Raw genomic sequence first — 24,645 nt, 5'->3', positions numbered from 1 at the left:
TTCTTGTGTTTGTCAGTTCCTCCCCTCAAACCTTCATAGCTCTTGACACACCCCTCTCAGACCTACCAGAATGAAACAATCACTGCTCAAAATAAATTATACCCCCATCAGCGAGGTTTGTGCAGCTTGTCTTTAGCGATTATTTGAAACTTCATGCTCAGTGGTCCTCATTCCATTCTATCCTGTGGGTTTCACCCCAAAGTTCCAATTTAGGAAGGATCTGTTGAATCCTGATTTCTGTCATCCAATAATCTAGAGATTCTAATCCATGTGGTCTTCCCCAATGATAAAATAGAAGTCACATTTCCCTCTGGAGCAGTAAAAGTGACCTCAGACTTTAGGGAGTCCCCCAATTATTGCTGTCGCTCTAAGTACCACGGTCATACTTCCAAGCAAAATGTCATTCCCTGCTTGAGGCTCTTAACCTTTGTTAAAATGCAGACAAAGGAGAGCATCCGTTTACATGTAGACATCACACATGCTCGTGTGCCTGTTGGGGTGTGTGTGTGTGTGTGTGTGTGTGTAAGCCACAATACGTATTTTTAACTTGAGGGCTATAATGAGGCATATATTGTAGAAAAATAAATTTATGGGAGGCAAGGAAAACCACATAGTAGACATATGTCCTGGGTTGGGACTTATGTCTCAGCTGTGGGTCCCAGCTTCTACCAATGGTTCCCTCCGCCCTTTTCCAAGACACTCCTCAGACTTCTGTCCTTCCACGCTCCTTTCTCATTCACTCCCCTGAGGCTCTCCTCGGCATCTACAGCATGAGCAATGGGACAAGTCTCTAGCTCTGCCCTCTCCTAGAATCACGACTTCATTTGCACCTATCTGCTTTTCATGCCCACCTGTATTTCCCATCAACTCCACACAGAAATGAACCATGGCTAAAACCCAACACTGCCGACCCTACTTTCTCCCGCTGCCAGTCCCTCCACTGCTCAGGCCACTTCCTGTGATGGGCGTCACTGCCCCACATCGCTGGGAAGGAAGCTCACGTTCACAGTCTGTTTTGAATTTACCACGTCTCATGCTAGAACCTCCTGTTCGTTCTCCAGCTCAAGGTTCCCACTCTCCTGATTAACCACAGTGCTCACCCAGTGCCCCTGCATCTTCTTCTTTCCAATCCCAAACAATGCTTCACAGGGCTGCCAGATCAATCTCCCTAAAGCTCAAGTCCAATCCCATCACTCTCTTGCTTTGAAACCTTCCATAGCTCCCCAGTGCCTACTGAATTATTTACAGCTTCCTAACTCAGAAATTCATAAAAAATTATTTACAGCTTCCCAACTCAAAAAGAGAAAAAAATCCCCAATGCCCAACCCACATTTCAGCCTCATGTGTCCCTGCTGTCTTATACACACACTGGATTCCAGCCAAATTATATTCGTTGCTGTCCTTCAAACAGTCCCCGTGTACCTCTGCCCCAACTGCTATTCCTCTCTCTGATTGCAGCCAGATCCATTTGTTTCCACCTGCTGAAATCCTGTGCATTTCTTCAGTGTCTCTCAAACCCACTCTTCCCCTTCCTGTCCCCAGTGTTAGCCTCCACAGATTGTAATTCTCGCACTAGGAAGCCAGCATCCAAAGCAGAGAGATGTTTGCATAGGAGGCCACAAGGATCAGGGATGTCCCTTAGGACCCCTGTCTCCCCAGCAATGCCTGCCATGCACAGTCTCAGAACACAGCAGGTGCCTAATAAGTATTTGTGGGATCGGATGGGCCCCTTCAGGGCAGGTAGCATGAATCAGATGAATGCAGAGCTTATAACAGGAAAAGGACCACAGAGGAACCTGAACACACCACCATTCAAATTTAGCACCGACGCTGAAATACACACTCTATCTTCTCAAAGAGACCCGGGCACTGAGGGGAGCACACAGTGGCTTTGGGGTGAGCAGTGTTGCTGTTTAATAGCAGTGGGGTATTGGACCTCAGCGCCACCACTTCTCAAACGCTGTGGCCAGGAAGAAAGCTGTGCACTGGGCAGCTAGGATCCTTTACTTTCCACCTTGAGACATAGGACGAGACTGACAAAGGCAGACAGGCAAAACACAGAGCCTGGCATTTCTAATACATTCCCTCACCTCTTTTTTCTCAACTTAAGGTTTTTCAGTCTTGGGAAAGCTAGAGGCTATCCAAAAATATGAAAGCAAGAAGGCTGACCAATACGTTGAGCCAACAGAATTGTTTTAAAGAAGCAAAGTGGTTTAAAAGTTAGGATTGCCAGGAGACCCAGGTGGAAATCATACCTAACCTCTTCAAAGTTCTTCCTCTTTGAAATTAAAATGGCAAGCTCCTTACCTAGTATATGCCCTCTGAGGAGCACCTAGGGCAGCGGCCAGGGGCCCCAGGGAGCTTGGACGACTCCCGATGCCCAGGCCGTACCCAGACCAGTTAAATGGCAACTGCTGAGGTGCAGCCCAGGCACCAATATCTTTTAAAGTTTCTCAGGTGATTGTAACGTGCAGCCAAGTGTGAAAATGACTGATCTAAGAAATGCATATTGTCTCAGCTGCCGAAGCGTCTACCACGTAACAGCAGCAAATGTTGGATGAAGCATCAGTGTTATTCTGGTTGGTGGTGGTGGTGGTGATGGTGCAGGTGGTGCCTGTGGTGTTCAGACGGGCCCTGCACTGGGCGTGGAGTTCTGTGGGGAGGAACTGTTTCCAGTGTAGCATCACCAGGCTCTGCTCCAGCTCCGCATGAGTGTCTCATTCTCTGAGGCCACGACATGCTCCTCTCTCTGATCAAACCAAGGTGCTTGCTTCATGAGGAAAGCAGAAGCCATCAGGCTGAGCTCCCGTTAGTTCATCTTTCCCATCCAGCCCTGTCACTCGGGGGGCCACACCCTCTTCTCCTGCATCTCTTAGTCCCTTGCACTACCTTTTAACAACTCTCCTACAGCTTCAAACTTCCCCTCTTTGAGAGTTAACTCACCTCAGCCAACAAATATGATATATTTTTCCCCATTCTAAAAACAAAAAAATCTTTGACAAGATCTGAAACATCCTATTTCTCTCCCTATCAGTACAAAAAGCAATATACAGTCTCCAAGGCTCATCTCATCTGATTAACACTTCAGACCCCCGAATGCCGCCTTCTGCTGGCAACAGGCCGCTCAGCTGCTCTTGCTTAAGGTCATCACCTTCCTGCGGGGCACCTCTGCTCTTTCAGGCCGGGCCTCATCTGCTCGGCTTCTGCAGTATCTGGCAGTGCTAAACACCATTTCCTTTCAACCAGTTCAGCTCAACAAATTCTTATCGCAGGCTAACTGTGTCCAATCCTGTGCTGGAGGCACTAGGGACGTGAAGGTGAACACGAAGAGGGGGCGTCCTCGCCTCTTACAGGGCCCACAGTCTACTCCCATACAAAGAAATAATTGGGATACACCCTAGACTGCTGATCTGAAATTTATTCAGCTCTCTTCTCTTTTTCCTTTCATACCCAGCACTTACACTCCTCTGCGTCTCTACCCTCAGCCCCTTTCACTGGATTCTCTCCCCGCTTGTCCCTTCAGTGTTGACGTTTCCCAAGGTTCCACGTGTTTCGCTCTCAATCGGTTGGTCCACCTTCTCTCCCTGGGAAGTGTCCGCTCTCAAGGCCTCTTCACTGTCTATCACCACTGACTTCTAAGTCTATGGCTTCAAACCTGACTTTATCCCTATACTTTCATGTTCTTATTTCTTGTTGGACAGTCTACAGATATTTCAAACTCAAATGGACCAGGACCCAATTCTTTACCTTCTGCCCCAATCCTGTTCCTCCTCCTGGGTCCTCTGCTTGCTTAATTGCTTTTATATCCACCCTGTAGCCAACCTTGAAGCAAACTTATTCCCACCATCTCATCCTTGCTCATCCCCAGCTCCTTCCCATCTACTTGTTTTCAATGGCTCTCTTTTCTGTTTCAATTTCATCTTAGCTGCTATCTTGGGCACTACTGACATCACTAAATGTATACTGTCCGCCCTGATCCCACCCCTCGTAGTTGACAGCAGCGATCTTCATATAAAGCTCATGCCACCATCTCTTTCCACCTCTAAACCATGCTCATATTTTTGTTTGTTATCTTTTTAAAAGACAGATTTAATCCAGACACTGGGGCAAAGCAACAAGCCTGTGGTTTAGACCTGTAATGTCCAACAGGGTAGCCACTAGCCTCATGCCACCATTTAAATTTAAATTTATTAAAATTAAATAGAAGGAAAGTTTAGTGCCTCAGTCACACTAGCCGCATGTATTCAACTCGCTCACAAATGTCAGCTCCTCTTGGAAGCCTTCTCAACCCCTTGGAATGTATAAACTGAGAAGCCCTCTGTGCTCCTGTATTTCTAGCCTGGTCCATGTCTCACTGTGCAATACCTGTTTATGGGGGGGCCTCCTCCACTCACCTGAGCCCCTCAAGGACAGTGAGTGGCTGAATCCATGTCCTCTTGTGTCCCAAGCATTTATAGTGCCTGACACATAGTGGACACTCATTTAATCTTCTTTCTCTCCCTTAAGGATTAAGGTTAAGCAGGAAGAAACTGTAAGATGCTACTTTGAAAGCATAAAGGGAAATTCAATCACATGCTCCCTCTTCTCAGGTACTGACTCCAGCAGCTCTTGAGAATGGACCCTCCCGCCTCTTCTCACCCTCCCTCCCAAGATCAGACTCGGTTCCTATCTTTTAGAACCACAGGGAGACAGTCTGGCAAGAGCCACCGTTGCACCAGCTGATTTAAATTGAAATGTTTTCCCCAGATAAATGTGTGCTAAATAATACACCAGCTCTCCAGCCAAAGGAAAGTGACAGGCGCTCTGTAAATAAAGGCACTTAGTTGCTGGTAAAGAGCCGTAAAGTGGTTCTGAGCTGATGTTTGCTGACCAGCAAGAAGCGGTTTCACCTGCTTTAGATAATTGTCACTGCAGTTCTGCCTGCTGTATATTAAAACTGCATCTCATAGACCCAACTGTCACATCGGATAGACCACCAGCATGGGGCGTGCCACCTCTCTCTGTAATTGCTTTTGACAACCAGCCATCATATCACAGATCGTTTTGGAAAGTGTCTGGTCCAGAATCCCTGGGCTGGTCAGTTCTGACACCGTGTGGGCCAGGATAGTGACACCAAAAGGGAAAATAAGCTTTGTTTGTCTAAGAGACCAGGTAGCAGGCAGTGCCAAGTGTCTGAACACAAACCCCAATGAGGACTTGCTTCAAATGTTAAGACTCATTTTTCATGTTACATTGTAACATGATAGAAACATTTTCCATAAGGAACTTTCCATAAGGATGCCTGGATAAGCTGGTCCAAGAGCGCACACATCTGTCCCGAGTCCACATTTCTGTCCCGCTGCCTTCTGCAGAGGTGGTAATGCAGTTTCCCAGGAGGAAAAGAGTAACATGGAATCAATCCATCTGTACTCTGTAATTCCAATCCTCTCGGAGCTGCCAGATGCCCAGGGGAGTGGAAAGAAATGTATCTGAGTCCAGTGAGCGCTGCAGTTGGTCAAAAGGGTCTCAAGGAGGGGCACTGTCAGGGAAACTCAGCTCGTCCCCCTGGCCCCACAGGCTGGGGAGGACCCGAGGAGAGGGTGAACTTGCAGACACTGCCCTCGGGGGAGGAAGTGGCTTCCAGTGTGGATGCCACTGCCAAACCACTGCCTTTGGGAAGGTCAGAGTGTCACCAGGGAGTGTGTGAGAAACCAAGGACAAGAGAAGAGCAGACGCAGCAAGTAAAGGAGGGAAATATGGGCTCGGTGGGCCTCAGCCCCCACGGCCTCTCAGCGAGAGCAGAGCAGACTGCTTGCCGGTGTCTGGGGGGCACGGGCTCCATTCTCCTGCTGACCAGGCCCCTGTGCAAATCTCCGTGGAGCACATCCTCTGCCTGCCCTGTGTGTGCGTGTGCACGTGTGCGTGTCCTTGTACAAAAGGAGTTCCTTTCTCTCTTTTTTTGCAGGAAAAATGAACTCCCTTCTCCTTTCTTATCTCCCATCAAAACCTATTTTTCTTGCTTATTTCTGTGCTCAAAACAGTAAAGAAGGCTTTTGAGTTTGGGGTGGGTATCTGAGAAGGGGAAGGGAAGCATTTTTACCCGTTTGGCCATCACAGGGGATCTAAGAAGCTGGGATAAGGTTTATGAGAGCTGGAAGGAACACCTATGTCAGATGCATATAAGCTGAAACTTGAACAATGCAGGGGTTATGGTGCTCACATCCCATGCAGTTGAAAAACCACACAAAACATCTTTAATTGATTTTAGAGAGAGGAAGGGAGATAGAGAAAAAAAAATCCATGTAAAACAGAAGCACTGATTGCTGCCTCCTGCACGCACCCTGACCGGGAATCGAACCTGCCACCTTTTGGTGCATGGGACGACACCCAAGCAACGGAGCCACCCAGCCAGGGCCACACATAACTTTTGACAACCCCAAAACTTAACTACTAATAACATAAACTGTCAATAAAATATATTATTCATATTATATGTATTATGTACTGTATTCCTACAATAAAGTAAGCTAGAGAAAAGGAAATATTATTGAAAAAAAAAATTGTGTATAGTGGACCCATGCAGTCCTAACCTCTGCTGTTTAAGGGTCAGCTGTAAAACCAAATTGTACATTAATATTTTGATCCATGGACCTAGAAAATCTCAATTATTGGATTTGGGAGGAAATAGGCATGCAGGAGACAGGGAGTGCTTTCCTGCCCCTCCTGCTCAGTCCCCCCTCCACCTGCAGGGAGCACCTCTGCTTCCACTTCTCCCCATTCCCTGTGCTGGTCATGACAGGAGAAGAGGAGCATCGGGTCAGGGTGGTCAGCGTGTTCACTGGACCTAGTTCTGTTTGAGTGAACATTTACTGTTCCTTAAAGCCGTGCACACGAGTCACCTGGGACCCTGTTAGAATTTAGCATCCAACCCAGTAGGTTCTGCATTTCTATCAAGGTCCCTGGTGGTGCCCATGCTGGGTGGGAGGACCCACATTGAAGCACAAGTACTTAAAGGAAGGTACTAAATTCTAGCTTGCCTTTTCCGCCTCCTAGAAGGCCAGCTTACTGTCTCCTCATAGCCTTTGTCACCTCCACTCCCTGCCTCCCCAGTATGCAGCTGGTGGGTTAGGGCTGTCCCTCAGAGCCTGACATGTTGCTCTGCCCCTCGGGCACAGCTGAGTAAGTGGGTGGCAAGATTTAGATTTGCAGGAGAGGCAAGAGAATGATGGAGTGGAGAGGCCCAAACTGGCTTCGGGCTAGATTCATCAGGGTTATGTTAGAATCCTCTCTATTCCAAGTATGAAGAGATGGACACCAGCATTGGAAAGGCTACAGGAGCCAGTGGAATAGGCCACCATCTACCATGTTACTTCCAACACCAAGTGGAAGGCTCTCCTGAGCTCCACCAGATGCCATGAATCTAGGCCCCAGAGAAGCCCGTGCCCCAGTCTCGGACCCTGGCACCAAAGCTGTGGTTCTCAGAAGGCTCCCCGGAGATCTGCCTTGAACCTCACATCTGCTCAGGCTCTGGCTGCAGCTGCCTCCTTTTCTCTCCCGGTTCCCAGGTCTCTCCCAGGGCCCCTCTCTCACTGGTAGACTCCAACCCAGAACCATGCAAAGAAAAGGATTCTGGGAACTACTACTCCTGGCCTTGCAGCAACGTCAAGCAGACGTCAGAAGGAGGTGGTGGTGATGCGGAGTTAACAAGAGATAACGTAGCGCACAAGTCCAGGCTGCGTGGCGCCGAGCTTTATCACGTCCATGAGATGGTGTTTATGTCCCAGCAGCTACGGTTCTCATGGGCTGTGTTCCTTCCACCTATGCTCCTGGAATGATGGGAGTCAGGCCCCATCAGGCACCCAATGCCATCCATCTGGTAGACCACATGTGACAATATTCCACAGTTCAGGCAAGCCTACACAGGGGTATTTTTTGGGGGAAAATGCTTCACATCCTATCCTGCTGAGACCCTGGTTAGTGAGGTTGTTTGTTATGAGTTTTGCCATGCTCCTTTCTGAGACTCCAAGATGACATCTTTGCTTGTAGCTATTTGCCCAGGATCCTGGAGAAAATGACAGGAAAGGCTGGGGCAGAGTGAAGGTGGCAAATGCAGTCATTTGGCGCTGATGCGCCTCCTGTAGAGACCGCATGGGCTAAGGAGCACCACCTCTCACTGAATGGCTTTCAGTGCCTGCCATACAGTCCCCACTCTCCAGGGGTCACCATCCCTTGGTCGGCATATAATAACGTCAAGTTTAACACCCCCGTGCAGCTGTAACAATAGCAAAGCTTAGTACAGGTCAACGGCAAAGACATATTCTGGGGAGGAACACTGGGAATTGCTCAGACAGCATCTTTTCAGTGCTCTGACATTTAGCTGGTGACCCTGGTCACAAAGCCACTGCTTGGGAAGGCTGAGGGGGTTCATTTTCTGGGAAGGCAGCCTGTTCTGAGCACGGGTCTTCCAGCCCGAGTCCTGGGATGGCAAGGAGAGGCCGCGCACGCCCCTCTGAGCGCCATCACTATGACCGCAGGTCCCACTGCCTGGCAGGCTGGTGGAGCCTCTGTGAATTACTGAGTGAAGGATATCCCTCTTGCCAGCCCGTCCCCTGCAGGCGCAGGAGAGGGGTATTACAGGCTGTCCTTACCTTGGGAGTTAGCCTGCAAGACCCCGATGCTGTCATCAAACTGCATAGATTTGATGTTGAGTGACGCCAAGATGCACTCCTTGTCCTGCAGCGAAGTGTCATCAATATTATTCTGATTGGCTGACAGGATGACGCACATGTCACAGAGGTTGATGTTGACGGCCCTTAAATCAGCCCGACTTAATGGCGTACCCTTTGGCAGAGAGGAGAGAAAAAAAAACAGAAGCAAAAAGTGAGACCGAGGCACGACAGGGCAAGAGGAACAAAATAAAAACAAATTAAAGATCGCGCTGGAGCTTTGGGAGATTATTTAACAAGTATCTGTTTTACGCCGTGACATTAAGCTGGCCTAACTGCATTCTGGGGACTAGGAGCTGCGTGCTAATCTAAAGGGTAGCCGGTGCTGATGGCAGCATTTCGGGCTTGCTCTCCATACTCAATCAAGCTGTTACTAGCAAACGGGGGAGGGATAATGCCGGGGCCCTGCCTCTCCCTCCTGCTGCAAATTGTCTTGATTTAAGGAACTGTCCTGTGGCAACCTCTGGCTTTCAGGACGTAACGAGGGCTAGCTTTCAAATGCCTGTTTATTTAATAGCGGGTCCCTTCTGTCGCAAGCCAACGACGGCAGCTCCAAGGAGAATTTCCAGTGCGGCCAAGGGGAATGGCCCGTGAGCAGGTGCGACGCGGTGGCGCGGAGACCGGGTGCAGGGGGGGGGGGCAGCTAACGTGTCCTGCAAAGGGGAGGTGGAAAGGAGTGAAGCTTCAGGTCGTATAATTTGATTGCATATTTTCGGCAGAAAGAAAATAAGGAAATCGCCTAATTGTCCAACAACACAGGAACCGTTAAACACGCATGGGACACATATACCACGGAGCCTGCGCAGCAGGTAAAGGGACTGAAACAGCTCCCCACGCGGGCATCGCCGTGGAAGCGTCTCCAACAGAGGAATACGTGGAAAAGAAATAGACAAGTTCTACACAATCTGAAAAGTACGATTTCATTTATGTAGAAAGGAACCAGCGAAAGGAAACTACATATTTCTGAATGTATTTATAAATGTATGTACACTCCGAGAGAAAGTTCTAGACAAATTCATGCTAAACTAATAACAGTAATTATCTCTGGGGAGGGAGATACCATTGGGGGTGAAGGGAAAAGTTTGTTTTCGACTTTACATGCTTCTCTGTTGTTTGAATATTTTGTATTAAGAATGTGTCTGTATATTACTGGTGTAATTAAAAATAAATAAGCCAGTAAACAATTTTTTAAAAAATCCTAAAGCAACAAAATAGTGTGTGGGGGGGATAGATCAAGGAGGCGATGACAGAGAGGCCAGGGAGGCACCCACGGGTGAGCCGGATGGTTAGTGCTGGAGGTGAGGGGCGTGAACCCCACGTGCTCCGTGCCCTCAGGGGGCTCACAGCAGACTCATCAGGCCATCCCGTGCTGGGCACCCAGGGACACCCGTCTGGAGTTCACACCCAGCCCCAGCCCCAGCCCCCTTGGTCCTTCAGCCAGGGTCCAGCTTCTGCTTTGCCCGCACGGAGACCCGAGTGGCCTTCACCTCACTGCCTGTACAGGGACAGGATTCGCCCACTGCCTTAGTTCTCTGGGTGCCTTTCTCTGGTTCCCCTTCCTGGAAAAGGGCTTTGAGAAGGTTGGACTTGGCTGTGGAGGTAGAGGCATCAACCCTCTTTTCTGACTCAGTGGCAGTTAACAATTCTCTTCTCAGCCCCCCAAATGCTGCCACAACGTGGAAAGAAGGAGGGAGAGGCACTTAGCGCGTCGGGCCCGGGAGCTACTCGTTCCAGGCTCTGGAGCATTACCTTTTGAGCAGGAGGAGGATCCCCTCTCTGCCTGGGATCTCTTGGTACAAGAGAAGTTCAACCAACTTCCTGAGTCACTGCCCCAGGGCATAAGCCTCAATCGCCTACACATTTTCTTTTAATTTTCACCTTGTGGGGAATCCAGCAGTAATTGTGACATAAGACAATCCCTGCACCGCTGTACACATGTGATTTCAAAACTCAAGAAATACAAATGACGTACATAGAAACACCTTGTGCTTCTCGGGCTGGCCCTACCTGGGAGGCGCTGTGTAAACAATGAAATATGTGAAGACGGAGAGGCCCATTTTGTACAAATATGCTGTGTTTGAGGACGCTAGATTGTGGAGTGTTTAAAAAGGACCTGCAAATATAGAAGCTCATTCATATCAGTGCAGGTAGGGGAGTGGATGTGTACAAGGACAGGCACAAGGAAACACACGCGCGTGCACAACAAACGTCCTGCACACCCAACATGACACATACACAAAGGCTCATGTAACCCAGCAAAATAATATGCTCCTTACAAGGTACTCTAGACCCTGGTCCATGTACCCCAGGGGGCTGTGTGTGAGATCACACAGAGGAAGACAATCATGGAAAAAGAGAATGCAATCGATGGTGTCTGAAATTAGCCAGGTGTACATGTATTTACACTCTTCAGTGTGCATGACTGTTTGTTTTTCTGCAGGTGCTTCTTTTTAGTTACACGTGGTTATAAAGTCAGTGAGTTTTTGGTCCAGCATCCAAAAGAAATCTGTCTATATTTTTCTCATGTCTTTAAATATTTACTGAGCACCGACTGTGCTGAGTGCATGTAAGGATACACGGTGGCTACTAGTGCACAATACTGTGGGTAGATACTTATGTGTTGTTTATTGAATTATATTACTTTACTACCTTTTTCCATTTTCAAGGTTCTGGAAGCTGATAACAGAAATAAGGAATTCAAGCCCATAATTGGAAAGGAAACCCGGCCCTCTAGAAATGTAGCATCAAATTCATGTTCCTCAGTTCCAGGGTGTGAACTTTCAAGAAAAATGCAGCCCCGTTCAGTCGCTCATCAGGCATGAAGTTTAGCTGGTATCAAATACCTTAACTATGTCCGTGTAGAGGACACATGATATTTCCATGGATCTGTGACATAAAGAACTATATCAAATGTTGAAATGTACAATATAAGTTTCTGAACATTTATGGCTAAGTTATTGATCAATACTCAGGAAGCAGTTAGTTCCAGGACTCCCAGATCACGTATCCCATGTCCTCACACTAGGTTGTAGAGTACCCAACTGTCCTTTTAGATTTGGGTGGCAGTGTTTCGTCGTGAAGAACATCACAGGCACACGTGTGGGTGTGCACACAGACCCAGGAAAACAGTGCGGTGCTGCTTAATGATGAGGGGAAGAGGCAGAGCCGGCATAAGGGATTGGCCTTCATACCGCACAGATAAATAGAGAGCTCTGTTAAATATATTCAGTTAAAAACAGAATGTAGTACAATCGAGATTTCCCCAGGCATTCCTAATGTCATGGATAAGACGAGGCAAATAGTTCCATAAGTAAATTCTGCTCTAAGCATCATCACATTGAATGGCACTGGGTAGGCAAGAGTGTTTAGACACGGACATGGTTAACGTATTTGATACCAGCTAAACTTCTGTCTGATGAGCGACTGAACTGGGCTGCAAATTCCCTTTAATAAGGTCCCCGGGGCCTGGAGATTCCCAGACGGAGCACAGAGGAAGGGCTGAGTCCTCAGGCCCATCGCCGGAGAAAGGAGCAGAGGCGTGATCAAAGCTACAACTGTTACATCCATCTGGGATTTTCTTTTATGAATGAAAGGAAGAAAAAACCCGTCAATAATGTGACCTTGGACTTACGGGCAATATGGACACTTTGGGGAAGTTATGCAGCGTCTCCCATTCCCGCTTGAGGTACTCGATGGAGCCCACGAACACGATGTGCTTGAGCTCGTGGTAGTGAAAGTTGCTGGCACGGAGTGGCATCACCAGGTTCCGGAGGCCAATCAGGGCCGAGCTGACGTCGCCGAAGATGCAGACCACGACGTGGCCGCTCAGGACGGTCATGGCGGCTTCACTTCGCGTCTGCGACAGGGAGAGGCGCGTGAGCAGGGGAGAGAGGACCCCCCCCCCCCCCGGCGGTGGTGTGAATAAAACCGTGAGTGTCAAGGATCCAGTAAACAGTGCATGCTATGTGCTCTTCTATGCTGTTATTTTTATTTCAACAACCTTATACATATGCCATTTATGTTTATAATCTGAGTCTGTGTGTATCTGTTATACCCGTGTAATAAATATATTGAAATATATATGCACACATATCACTACCTGTTCTGGTAAAAGATTTTTAAAAGGTATGTCAGTCATGCCTCTGAGCAGGAAATCTTTCATAATGATTTTCAAGGGGAAAATCAGAGGGAACAGGGAGGACTTAGTTTCTATTAAACTGATAAAATGAGCTGCGTTTTCTACCTTTCTTGCTGAGATGAAGATAAAACGGTCAGATCCAATGTTGGTCTCAGCTCAAGAAATGCGAGCATTGAGTTCTAGACTCATCTGTAATATGGTAAGTACGCCGTGGCATCAGTAGGCAGAGCATATCCTAGGTCAGGCCCTGTCGAACGACGGCCCAAAGGTCTAATCTCGTCCACTACCAACTTCTGTATGGCGTGACTGGTGAGCTAAGACTGATTTCTACATTTTAAAATGGTTGGAAAAAATCAATTGAAGAATATTTCACAATATGTGAAAATCATATGAATGTTAGATTTCAATAAAATGTTATTGAAACACAGCCAATCTCATTCATTTAGACATTGCCTATGGTTGCTTTCACATTATAAAGGCAGAGTTGATTACCTGTGACAGAGACTGTATGGTCAACAAAACCTGAATTGTTTATTGCATGACCCTTTACAGCTGACCCCTGTCCACTGTGGCCTTCGGGTCCCCAGGAGAGTGCCTAGAGTGGCTCACCTGTGTAAGTCACCAGAGGAAGATTTCCAAAAAATCATTAAAGAGATCTAGAGCTAGATCAGCAAGAGCAATAACAGCCTGTGTCTTCCCCCACCCTGGGCCCCTATCAACAAAGGAGACAAATAAAGGAATCAAATGACCCCCATCATAGGAGGACACCAGCTTCCCAGGAAACAGAAATGTCAGCCACTGCCGGCTGATCCGCTCACTGTATTGGTAAAGAGAACAACACAGGAAGGCCGGCTCTGGGCCTTTGTCTGCCTTTCCTTCTGGTCCAATACCTCCCCTCCTACCTTCCTTCCTCCCTGTCCACCCACTGAATGCCTGGATAGCCCCATGCGGCTTACAATGCTTTGGGGGTGGCATATTAATGTCCACTGCACATAGCAAGCTCTGCTCCATTTAATCCCTAGAATTGACCTGTGTATTGATTGTTTAAATGCCAATATTGCAATTCATGACAATGTCAGGGTTATTACAGTAACCCCCAAGGAGAGGAAGAAGCTAGCTTTCAGTCCTGATATTTAGAATAAAACAGGGGCTGTGGCCATTATTGGTTTCCCTCTGCAATAGCACAGGAACACCTAAGACACGGGCTGTGAGAAATGTTTTATAAACTTGGACCAAGGGGAACCCACTGGGGAGCCACAGCCCACATCACCACTTCATGGAGTAGACCTGGACTTAGTTATCTCAGCAGCATGAAATGTGTGTGCCTGGGTACCACCTACAAGGGGTCAACTAATCTGGGATGGGCTCTTAATTATTTTGAGTTGGCCAGATCACCTGGGAGCTAGCTCCCTTCAACAAGCCTGAAGAATCTGAACTGGGTCCAGAGGAGGGGCAGGACATCTAGAATAAGGAAGTGGGGATGGCACCAGCTAGCAGAGTGGCTGAGGCGCAGATGCTGGCCCCAGAAGCTTAGATATGGGGACCAACAAGCCAATCCTGAGATCAGTCACATCCTCATTCCCTGGAGAACCTTGTCAAGATCTCAATTCCTGGACCTCAGCCCTGGAGAATCTGATTCTGCCAGGTTGAAGGTCCACTAGAGAAACCACTCACAAGTGCATCCTATGTCTCTCACGCATGCTGCAAGGCCTCACCCAGGCTGGGCCTTAATGGCCTCCAACCCTTTGAAGCACAACCTGTTTGTATCCAATAAGACTTAAATGCATGCCAGCCTGTTCCCTAGGTTTGAACAGCACTTTGTGCCTCTTAACATGTAGCTTTAAATATACTGTTTCATGGTTATATTTTATGTCTTCTCTTTAATTATATCATCATTTCCTCAAGACTGAGTCCATCTCATAATTTCTAACCTCTCATAATTTCTGTCCTACACAAAGCAGTTAGGGTATGCACACCACGAAGCATCTTTTGAGCATCTCATCTCTGCTCCAATGTGACTTTAGAGAGGGCCCCTTGACCACACTGTCTAAACAGCATCTCCCAGTCCTGTTCTAGCCCATGACTCTGCTTTATTTTCTTCAGTATCTGATATGTTATGTATTCATTTGTCCACCTGGGGCTCTTCTCTTATCCTTCACTAGAAGACAAGCTCTATGAGAGCAGTTGTCAGAGGCTGTACCCCAGCAACAGGAGCAATGCCTACACATAAGGCTTGTTAATGATGTTATTTTTCAGATGAGAAAAGCAATAACTCACCTCCCTAAACTCTTTCATGCCAGTAGGGGGCTCTGGCCGGATGTCTGTCATTTATTAAAACCTTGGGTCCCAAGTATGGCACTCAGCCTTTGACCTACCAGGTGGGTAACACCTGGCTATGTTTAGGTTACCCGGGTAAATGCAGTGAATACTGTATCAGCATGTAAACACATAAGCACTCATCTGGTTCTCCTGATGAGTTGGACAATGGCTGTTTCCTGAGAATTCTGACTTTCTGTGCTTTCATCTACAACTTTCACGCCTCCAGGACAGCCTCCGGCACAGTGCTGTATTGGCTTGTAACACTTGATTACAATTAAATGGAGAAAACACACACATTCTGATAAAATACAGAAGAAATTCTGGTGGGTTGGAGCACAAAGCCATGTAGAGGAACTGGGACAGTTCTTTCTCAGGAAGGTGGCCATGACATCAGAAACAAGGGGATTTTCCTGGCTGACATTAGAGAGAAGGCCACAGCGATCTGGGGATTAGAGGCACAGGGAGAAAGAACCCTTCCATCGGACCTTTCTGATTATTAATCCATTTTCCATGGATTGGCAAGACAATAAACTGTGGGGAAGCTGATGTAGGCATTACAGCCTAAAGCTGTTAATAGGGCAAGCCTAAAGAGTAGAATGAATTGTTATCTCTGCTGACATTCCTGGGACAAACTAGAGGAAGCCCGTGGCTGCTGCAGAGATGAGCCAACCAAGAACTGGGGCTCGGAGCCCCTGCCTCCCCGAGATGCCCTGCGGTCCATCCCTGTCATCATCATTTCCCCGTCTACATTTTGTGTTAAGAGGGATCACAAGCATGCAAAGCTATTATCTGTTCTAGATGAATACAAGAGGCTGGTATCATCACGTAACAACACAGGCAGTATGCAGATTTCCTCATGACATTTAATAGTAACGATGACGATAATAGGTAACTTGATTAATAGAGGCCTGTGCTGGGTTTTCATTTTCACTACAACCTTATGGGTTAGGGGCATTCTCATCTCATTTCCTTACAGCTAAGAGAACTGAAGTGCAAGGAGGTCAAGTGACTTGTCCAAGGCCTGCGGCTACTAAAAAGCACATGCAGCCTCTGGCGCCAGAGCCACATCCACGCAAGTTACGGTGCCTATGTCCTCCCATGATGCCTTTCACACAGCATGCGGTCCTATCGTAACGAGCCAATAAATATTCAGACACAGGAAATTCTACTCTTGGTTCATGTTCTGATGAGAGTTCTAGCTGCTCCAATATGTGTCCTAAATTTTAATTATTAAAAGTAATTAGGACCAGGGGCTGTATTAGCCCACTGTCCAGTTAGGAAAACCACATTCCTAGCAGACGCAGCTTGGGACAGAAGTGGACGGCATGGACTCGCTGCCTGTCACTCACCAGGATGACTTTCTCTATCTCCTTGGGCGCGCACCAGTGAAACATCCCCGTAGAGTCATACTTCTTCACGTTGGAGTCCATGTTGTCAATCTGATCGTTGCCGGGAATTAACAAGGGGTCGTGCCTGGGGAGGAAAGGACAGGCAAGCCTAAGTGGAAAATGTGATAAATTATAAATGAAAAGTGCCCCCTGAGTGACATCTCAGGGGAGAAGAAAGATGCAGAGGATGTGGTTGTCACTGAAGGCCATTCTTGTGCTTGCAAAATGCATCCTTCCAAAGACAACTGCCCCAAACCACCACCTGGAAGTGCAGGGGACCTTTGTCAGGTAATAATTCTGCCGTTCTCTCCTGCTCCCCTTTTCTACAATGGCCTTCATTGCGATTTTGTGGACTTGGTCTCCTTTTTTATGAATAGCTCACTCTTCTTCTTTCTCTCATTTATTTTACCAATCTCTCCAGCGCGCACTGACACACAGACACACAGACAAACACACACACACACACACACGTTGCTATTAGCGTCGGCAATGAAGAGGAAGAGCTAGGAACAGAGCCTCATGCAGGCTGACTGGCACGAGGATGGAAAGCCAATTACTGGCTCTTTCTGACTACAACTTCTGACGTGATTCTCTTCGCAGTAAAAGCTTTAACAGGCTGCACTTTAAATATTTTAGCAATTTGCCCAATCAGATTTCGCTCTCCCCGGCTGAAGCCCTTTAAAGATTCAGCAGCATGTCACTTCAGAGCAGATTGACTACCAAATGCCCACATCTGGAGTACATGATTTCAATACGGAGCAACATGCTCTCTCCCTGCCTTGACAACTGCATTTGCACTAACGGCCCAGTGACGCCCCCCCACCTCCCGACCGCAGCATCCCTCGCATGAGCGCTTCGAGCTCAGGCGCATCTTAATAAACTTGTCTTGAGTTCTCAGGGCCGCGGTCGCCCTCTCTGGCCTTGTTTGCCAGTGGAAAGGGCGAGGCTCACACGGAGTCCTCGCTCAGTGGAGTGGCGGAGCATCTCAATAAAATCAGGCAGGTCTAACAGGCTTGCAGCATAAGTAACATACTCCTGCATCTTGGGCCATGTCTGTGGTCCAGAGTCCGTCTCCAATAGCGATCCTGTGTCATCTGGGTTTCTATAACAATGACCACACATAACTACAACAATGTCCCAGGCACAGCTAGCTGTCTGTGCAGTGGAGCCATTTTTCCTGAACAATGCTGTCCATTCAAGATCGAAAATATAAGTAGGTTTAAATTCCAAATATGTATTGTAAAGTGATTTTACTTTTTAAATAATCTACTTCAAGCATCAAAGGGTGACCTTTATTTCGTTTTTAGTATTTCCCCCTCTGCACTTTTCTGATTCTTCTCACTTATGTGTTCAGAACACAGACAGTGGGCGGTCATCCCTCCTGCACTGTCCACAGGATTAAGCTTTCAGGATGTCTACCACGACCATCCCAGCAAGCCTCCCACCAGCACTTAGGATGGGAAAACTGACTGTGTTTATTTATTCCTGAGGATTTGCTTTCAGGTTGTGCCAAATGATACAAACAAGGTGAGGCGACCCTGCAAAGTCATCTCCAACGAACATGCTAGAACATGATAGGAACTGTCATATCAGGCCCAAAAGGAGAACATCCCCCTTGGAAGAGCATCTCAGTGGCTGGGCTGTTGGGAGGTGCTGAGGTGTTGTAAACGTCCAGGACCCCTCTCATATACTGAACTTAGTCAAAAATGATAAAATAAAAAGGCAGTTGCTGACAAAAACTGGTCACAGATTAGGGCAAGAGCGAAGTTTGAATTTTCTGTCCTTGAAGAATATGTAATAGTTCTATAAATATGTACTTTCTGGGATAGGTAGATGAACAGAAACCATTATAGAGAAAAATCTTGAGAAAGTGAACAGAATGAACTCTTCCCAGCCCCAGGAAAACAGATCATAGTAAAATTGACCTGAAGACAAAGAACCCTGTTTATTGGCTGGAGGTCTGTCTCAGGAAGGTCTGAGCCCACCCCCAATGCATTCAGGAAATAAAAGATATCCAAGGCGGTGTTTACATAACATCAGCAAGCAAGCTGACCAAAATTCCTTTCAGATAATATGTGTCTTCAGAGAAAGGACTTAATTTTAGTTCCTTCTCTTTCTGGGAAGAAATCATTCCTTGGTAGCAGTGGCCTCCATCCCTCATCTTAGAAAAGTAAACAAACAAGCTTGATGATAAATTACTCCCCAATGAGAGGGAAATAGACAGCTTTTTAACGACAAGCCTCATTAACTGGAGTGAGGGTTTGGGGACACCAGGTATAAGGTGACACTAAGGCTGCAAGCTGTGATTGGTGCTGGAACATCCTGAAGCACCGGAGGTCTCAGTGGAGTGCCATGCTGCTCCCTGTCTCTCCACAGGTCTTTCGGCCTGGCCTAGCTCACTTAAGTATAAACACCCAGGATTTTCCTCAAAGGATCTGACCTGGGAACCATTAAAAATCTCCCAGAACAAAGGTATTTCCTTTTTGACCAGCCTTCGGGCCTGGAATTTGAACTGTGGTTTCTTAAATCAGCAAAACAACCAATAAACATAAACACCCCTCTTCTGAGCGAGGAATGGAAGATATTGCAATGAGTAAGACACAGTCCTTCGCCAAAGACAGGGTCATAATGTCGCACAGAGAGAAAATGCCAATCAGTAGTGTGACACACTGTGGTAAGTGTTATAGCAAATATACAGGGTGGTATGGGAACACCAAGAACAAAACTGTTAAAACACCTTGCTGACTGGCTCTTCTGAGCCAGGATCCAGCTTTGAGGCTGGCTACTTTAGCGCATTTGAATACTTGTGACCGGTCAGCAGGGTGTTTAAAATTACTTAAACTAATGTAAGTGGAGACATGAGTTAGCTCATGACCGGTCAACAACATTTGGACATGGAAACATGTGTATACTCACGACCAGTCAGCAAGGTATTGCCTGGCATTTGAGTAACATCAAGGAAGGCTTCATGGAGAAGGTTACATTTCACATAAGCCCTGAAAGGTGGGAAAGAATCTCAACATATTTTAATTGTTAATCCATTAGGACCATCTCAGAGAATTGAGGCCCAAATAAAAAAAAAAGCCAAAAATGGCCCCTAAAACCATGGTGGCAGATGTCAGCCATGATATTACCTAACCTGGGGTACAGAGGACTCAGGCCAGACACGCTTGCTGTCCTCGGGTCTGCAATGACGATCGGTGGGAGACGGATTCCACCAGTTGTGTATGACTGACCTGACTGAGAGCAGACTAGGAACAGGGCATGGTACTGAGGCAGAACAAACATCAAGTGTCTGAAATGGAGAAATGTTATAAAAATTGAAGTTTTTTCAAAATGAAACGAGATGTTTCCCAAGGCAGTGGATGCTTCACCATTTGAGACACTCCAGAGGAGCCGGTGGTGTGGAGGGTGTTTTATTACAGACGTCGGACAGGCCTAGGAGACGTCTGAAGCAGTGTGCTCTCATTAGGGAAAGAGGTGGCTCGTGGGATTTTGGAAATATCGAACCACTGCTGGGCATCCAAAAGCCAAAGGGCACTGAGCAAGCGAAGAAAAGCTGTTGGAGTAAAGATGAGCAGTAAGAAGCAAGGCTGACTGATAACTTTTATAGCTGCATTAGGGCTAGAACTGCCCCTCACTCGCTGAGCTGCACAGTCCGGGAGGAAGCTTGGAACCAGAGTCACTGCAACACCAGACGCTCGAGCTACTTTGGTACAGACAGGATACATTTCTTCACCACGTCCCTCTGGTAGCGATTCCAAGAGCCTTAGATTAGCTTACACTGCAGAGAGATCTCTGACGTTGGTGAAGAATGTCCACAGGAACTTCTCTATCTAAACTGAGGTTTGGGGGGTTTATGTCAATAGAAGCAAGTCCAAGCATCTGCCACTGAGCACAACCAGCCCTGCCGAGGTCAGGCCCAGAAGAAGACTCAGGGAGCTTGTTGCACATGGAAAATAGGGCCAACAGGAGCCTCCCTAACCAAGCATCCAACATTATCACTTAACAAAATGACGAAGAGAATGACTTTCAAGGGCTCTCGGACAACTCCCCAGAGACCACTTAGGTAGAGCCCAGGACCAGTAATAGACACCGCCTTTCACATTTCAATCGTCTTCTGTATTTTCTCAACTCACAGGGTAATCCCAACTCCCTAAAACGCACCAGAATTACCCTGACTCATTGGTCACTAACCACTTGGCCAACGTATATGCCTTAGGTTAGGGTAACAGAAGCCCCAGGATGTGAGCTGTATCTGCTACTGTATAGTTGTTAAGGGCTGAATTGTGTCCCCCATAAAGTCTGTAAGTTGAAATCCTAACCCTAGAACCTCAGCAGGTGACTTTATTTTGAGATGTGGTCTTTAAAGAGGTAATTAAATTAAAAGGAGGTCATTGGGGTAGGTCTGAATCCAATATAACTGGTGTCCTTGTAAGAAGAGGAAATGTGGACACAGACACCTACAAAAGGAAGACTTCGTGAAGACATGGGGATAAAAGAGCCATCTACAAGCCAAGGAGAGAGGCCTGGTACAGATCCTTTCTCCATGGCCTGGAGGAACCAACGGTGCCAACATCTCAATCTAGGACTTCCAAATAAGGGAGAAGAGCATCCTGCCATCAGTTTAAGAATGGAAATATATGCCAGAAATACACAATATCTTATTCAAAGAGCTTGGACCAATGCCCCTGTCCTTTCCAGCGTAACCCACCATCCCCAGCATACATACATAATGAGATCTACTCTACCCGAATGGGAACTTCTCTCTGGTCTTTAACTTACACCCACTTTGAGGAGCAATACCTATGACAGCCCAACCAACACAAAGAGGCAGCCTGGGCTCTTGCCAGTTAATTTGTTCAGTAGAACCAAGAGTCTGTCTCCAAAGGGAGTGCATTGGGATGGACACTATGGAAGACAGGAAAACACCTGTTTCCGCAGTGACGACAGCATAGTGGCTCCGGCCAAAATGCCTGTCTTCCAGTCTTGGCTCATCTACTACTTGCCTCAGTTTCCTCATCTGTAAAATGGGAGTGTTGATCACTGTCATTACTTAATGGATTCAGTTTGAGGATTATATGAGCAAAGTCCTGTCATGCATGTTTGTATTCATGGGAAACGGTAAGTTTCGTGGCTAAGGTGGCACAGCTAGTGGGCAGAGAGGCAAGGCTTTGGACACAGAGGTCTCCTGACTGACAGCCAGTGCCCCCACATCCCGCCTCCTCCCACTTGCAGGAGGCAGCTGGACCGTGTTCATTCTCCTTTGCGGTGTCCCAGGCCACTGTGCCCTAAGCGGCAAAGGCGGGGAGACCAGCATCGTGAGAATTTGTGAAATGCACAGCCAGTATGAATAATCAGTAGAGAATGACCCCGTGAGGCCTTGTCAGGACAGCATGCTCAGGACAGCCTCAATCATCAGTTAGGGCTTGGGGAGCTTTTGTGTGCCCCAATATCTGAAAGCCCCCTTTAGGAATATCCACATTTTTTAAAGCAAACAAGGAGCCCCAGTGAGTTCAATTTTTCATATCTGTACTTCTTGAATCTCAGCTCACACGTCCAAAGTCCCCCGCTAAAATTAAGCACGCCTGACTTCAAATAAAGAATAAGAGATTGCTGTTGTGAGGGTTTGCAGGGCAAGGAGGCCACTTGCCATCAATTAATCTCAGGAAGTGAACTAAATGCCCAGCTCCAGCAGAAGCACGGAGCGCCTGCCTTGAAGACAACAGCCTAAAGCAAAACCACAAATCCCTTTCCCAGCAGCGAGCCTGCTGTGAGGAGGCAGCTATTATATTTTAAAGAGCACAGTTCCCCTCACAGGCAAATGAAGCAAAGCCCGTTTTTTTCCTGTGGCAATGGGCTCAACGCTGGACTTCAGAAATTTACATTCAAGTATAAGTAGCCAAGCAAACAAACAAAAAGTTATGAAAGAGGAAAACCACCACATTGTTTTGAAATTGTATCCTTTGACAGATGGGTCAATGGGTAGTAAATGGGGGATAGCTGTAATATTTTCAACAATAAAGATAAAATAAAATAGTAAAAAAAATAAAATAAAATAAATAAAATAAAATAAAATAAAATTGCATTCTTTCCCTCACTGGATGTTTAGGACCTCATTTCTTATCAACTAAGAACCCCCTCTCTCTCCCGTCATCATAAGCATCTCATTTACACTGAGGCTCAGGCTGCAGTGGTCTCCCTGGGAAATGCAGGCTTGAGAAAATGTGGGCAAATTTCTCATCCCTCTGCGGGCTTTTTATCCAAGTGGCCAATACTAGTTCTGTTGAGCATGTACGTCAGCCACTGCAGCGGGCCATCAGGACATTTCTAAGCCCTCAAAGTTTGCTTCAGATGTTCTGCCTGAAGCTGCCCTCCTTGGCCCTTCCTCAGAGCTCCTACAAAAGTGGAACATCCTCTTGCAGAGATAATATTTGCATATCAGCCTCACCCATTAGATGGAGGGCAGTGAACCCCTATTTTACTCTTTGGTATATTTCCAGAGCCCAGCAAAGGACACAGTAGATGCTCAATAAACAACCAACTAACAAGAGGAGCTAAGAAATGATTTCTAGTCTCTGAACACTTTTAAACGAGTCAATGGAAACTCATCAGAACTTTTATGGAGATCAGACAATGTGCCCAGTGAGCGCCCACTCACCTCTGATATTCTGTGACAATTCTTTCTGAGAACAACTGAGGTTCTTCCACTATTTTTCCCTTTGCACGGACTGTACTTGAAGTAGGGCATTGTGATCTGAAGGGAGACTCGGAAACTTGTCTGTAACAAGTCGGGCTGCCTGGAGTGTGCCCGGAGCCAGCAGCTATGACTGATCAGCCGGGAGGGCTCCTGTTTGATGTCCGGCGGTGGGCAAGACAGGTGTTCTTAATTAAGGGGCTACTTAGGGCTCCCATGCCAAGTCTGAACACTTCTGGGAGGAGGGTCCCTGTCCCGGCAGGCTGCTCTCACTGTCCTCACTCCTGTAAGCAGCGGTTCTCAAAGCGTCTCCCACACCAGCCGCCTCAGCATTGCTGGGGAGCTTGAGAGAAATGCAGATTCCCCAGCCCAGCCCAGCCCTACTGCATCAAGCTGCATTTTAACAAGGTGCTCTGGATGATCCTGACACATGCCCACGTTTGAGAGCCACTGCTATAAAGCTTTGCCCAGACAGAGAAACTAGGTGGCGAGCCAATGCTCCCAAAGTTGGCCACTGTTGGCAATACGCAGACTGATAGCGGACGACTCTGTTCAGCAAGGCCAGGGCTAGACTGAAGCAAGCGAGGGCCTGGGTGCAACATTGAAGGAGGTGCCGCATACGCCTCACCCTGGTCCTGACTCTCCTATTCAAATAGCAAATGATAGGAGTGGTGACCAAAGCACCTCCAGGTGGCCTACCCTGGCTCGGCTCTCTCTGTGACCCTCTGGACCTCGAAAGGTTGTGTCAACACTTGATGGGGATTCCTACCCAGGATACCACACTAATGACTCTCTCTTGCTGACCTCTGCATCTATGAGCTAATCTGCAAACAAACATAAAAAAAACAAAGAAAATATTAGTTCTTGTCAAGTGCAAGACTTAATGTTTTCTCCCCTGCTCTTATTCCACTCCACAGAACACAACACACACTTAGTAACCGAGTCCTCCAATGGAGTGCTCCAGAGTCTCAGGCCATGCGTGTGGGTCTCTGGCGGTGAGGCCACAGGAGACTGGAGAGGGTCTCAGGTGTCACCTCAAAAAGGCTCATATTGGGTTTTCAGCAGGATGAATGCTCTGCCTGATGAGGATCCTGGCTTTTGGATTCGGGCGCCTATCTTAGCTCATGCTTCAGTCCTCTCTCCTGAGGCGTGGCCGCCCACTATCCCTGCCCTCTTCTCGCACCACCTCTGGAGTCTCCCTGAAAAAGCCTCAGGCCAGGCTCTAGCCACTCTGCCAAAACTAGATTCTTTTCACCTTCTCCGTAACTACCTAGTTACATCATATTTTTTCCTGCTTAACAAGTAAACAGCCAAGGTTGACTGCCACCTAGCATGTCATCTCTTGGTAGGCAGCCACCATTCCAGGAGGAAGGAGGAGAGTATTGCCTTTGTGTTTGG

General features: G+C 47.3%; 1 protein-coding gene across 7 annotated transcripts in view; it reads right to left on the bottom strand.

Annotated features, from left to right (window-relative positions):
* The window catches only part of KCNMA1 (potassium calcium-activated channel subfamily M alpha 1), a 659,358-nt gene that overhangs the window by 49,033 nt on the left and 585,680 nt on the right, over positions 1–24,645 (bottom strand). For all 7 annotated transcript variants that reach the window (XM_081158532.1, XM_081158535.1, XM_081158534.1 and 4 more), the window contains 3 exons: positions 16,512–16,635; positions 12,337–12,561; positions 8,628–8,820 (listed from right to left, as the gene is read on the bottom strand). In XM_081158532.1, the coding sequence (XP_081014658.1) occupies positions 8,628–8,820; positions 12,337–12,561; positions 16,512–16,635 (542 nt within the window). The remainder of the gene's footprint in view (positions 1–8,627; positions 8,821–12,336; positions 12,562–16,511; positions 16,636–24,645) is intronic.

The sequence above is a fragment of the Miniopterus schreibersii genome, assembly GCF_964146895.1.
Source record: "Miniopterus schreibersii genome assembly, chromosome: 14".
Lineage (NCBI taxonomy): Eukaryota > Metazoa > Chordata > Mammalia > Chiroptera > Miniopteridae > Miniopterus > Miniopterus schreibersii.
This window is presented reverse-complemented; position numbering and strand designations above follow the sequence as displayed.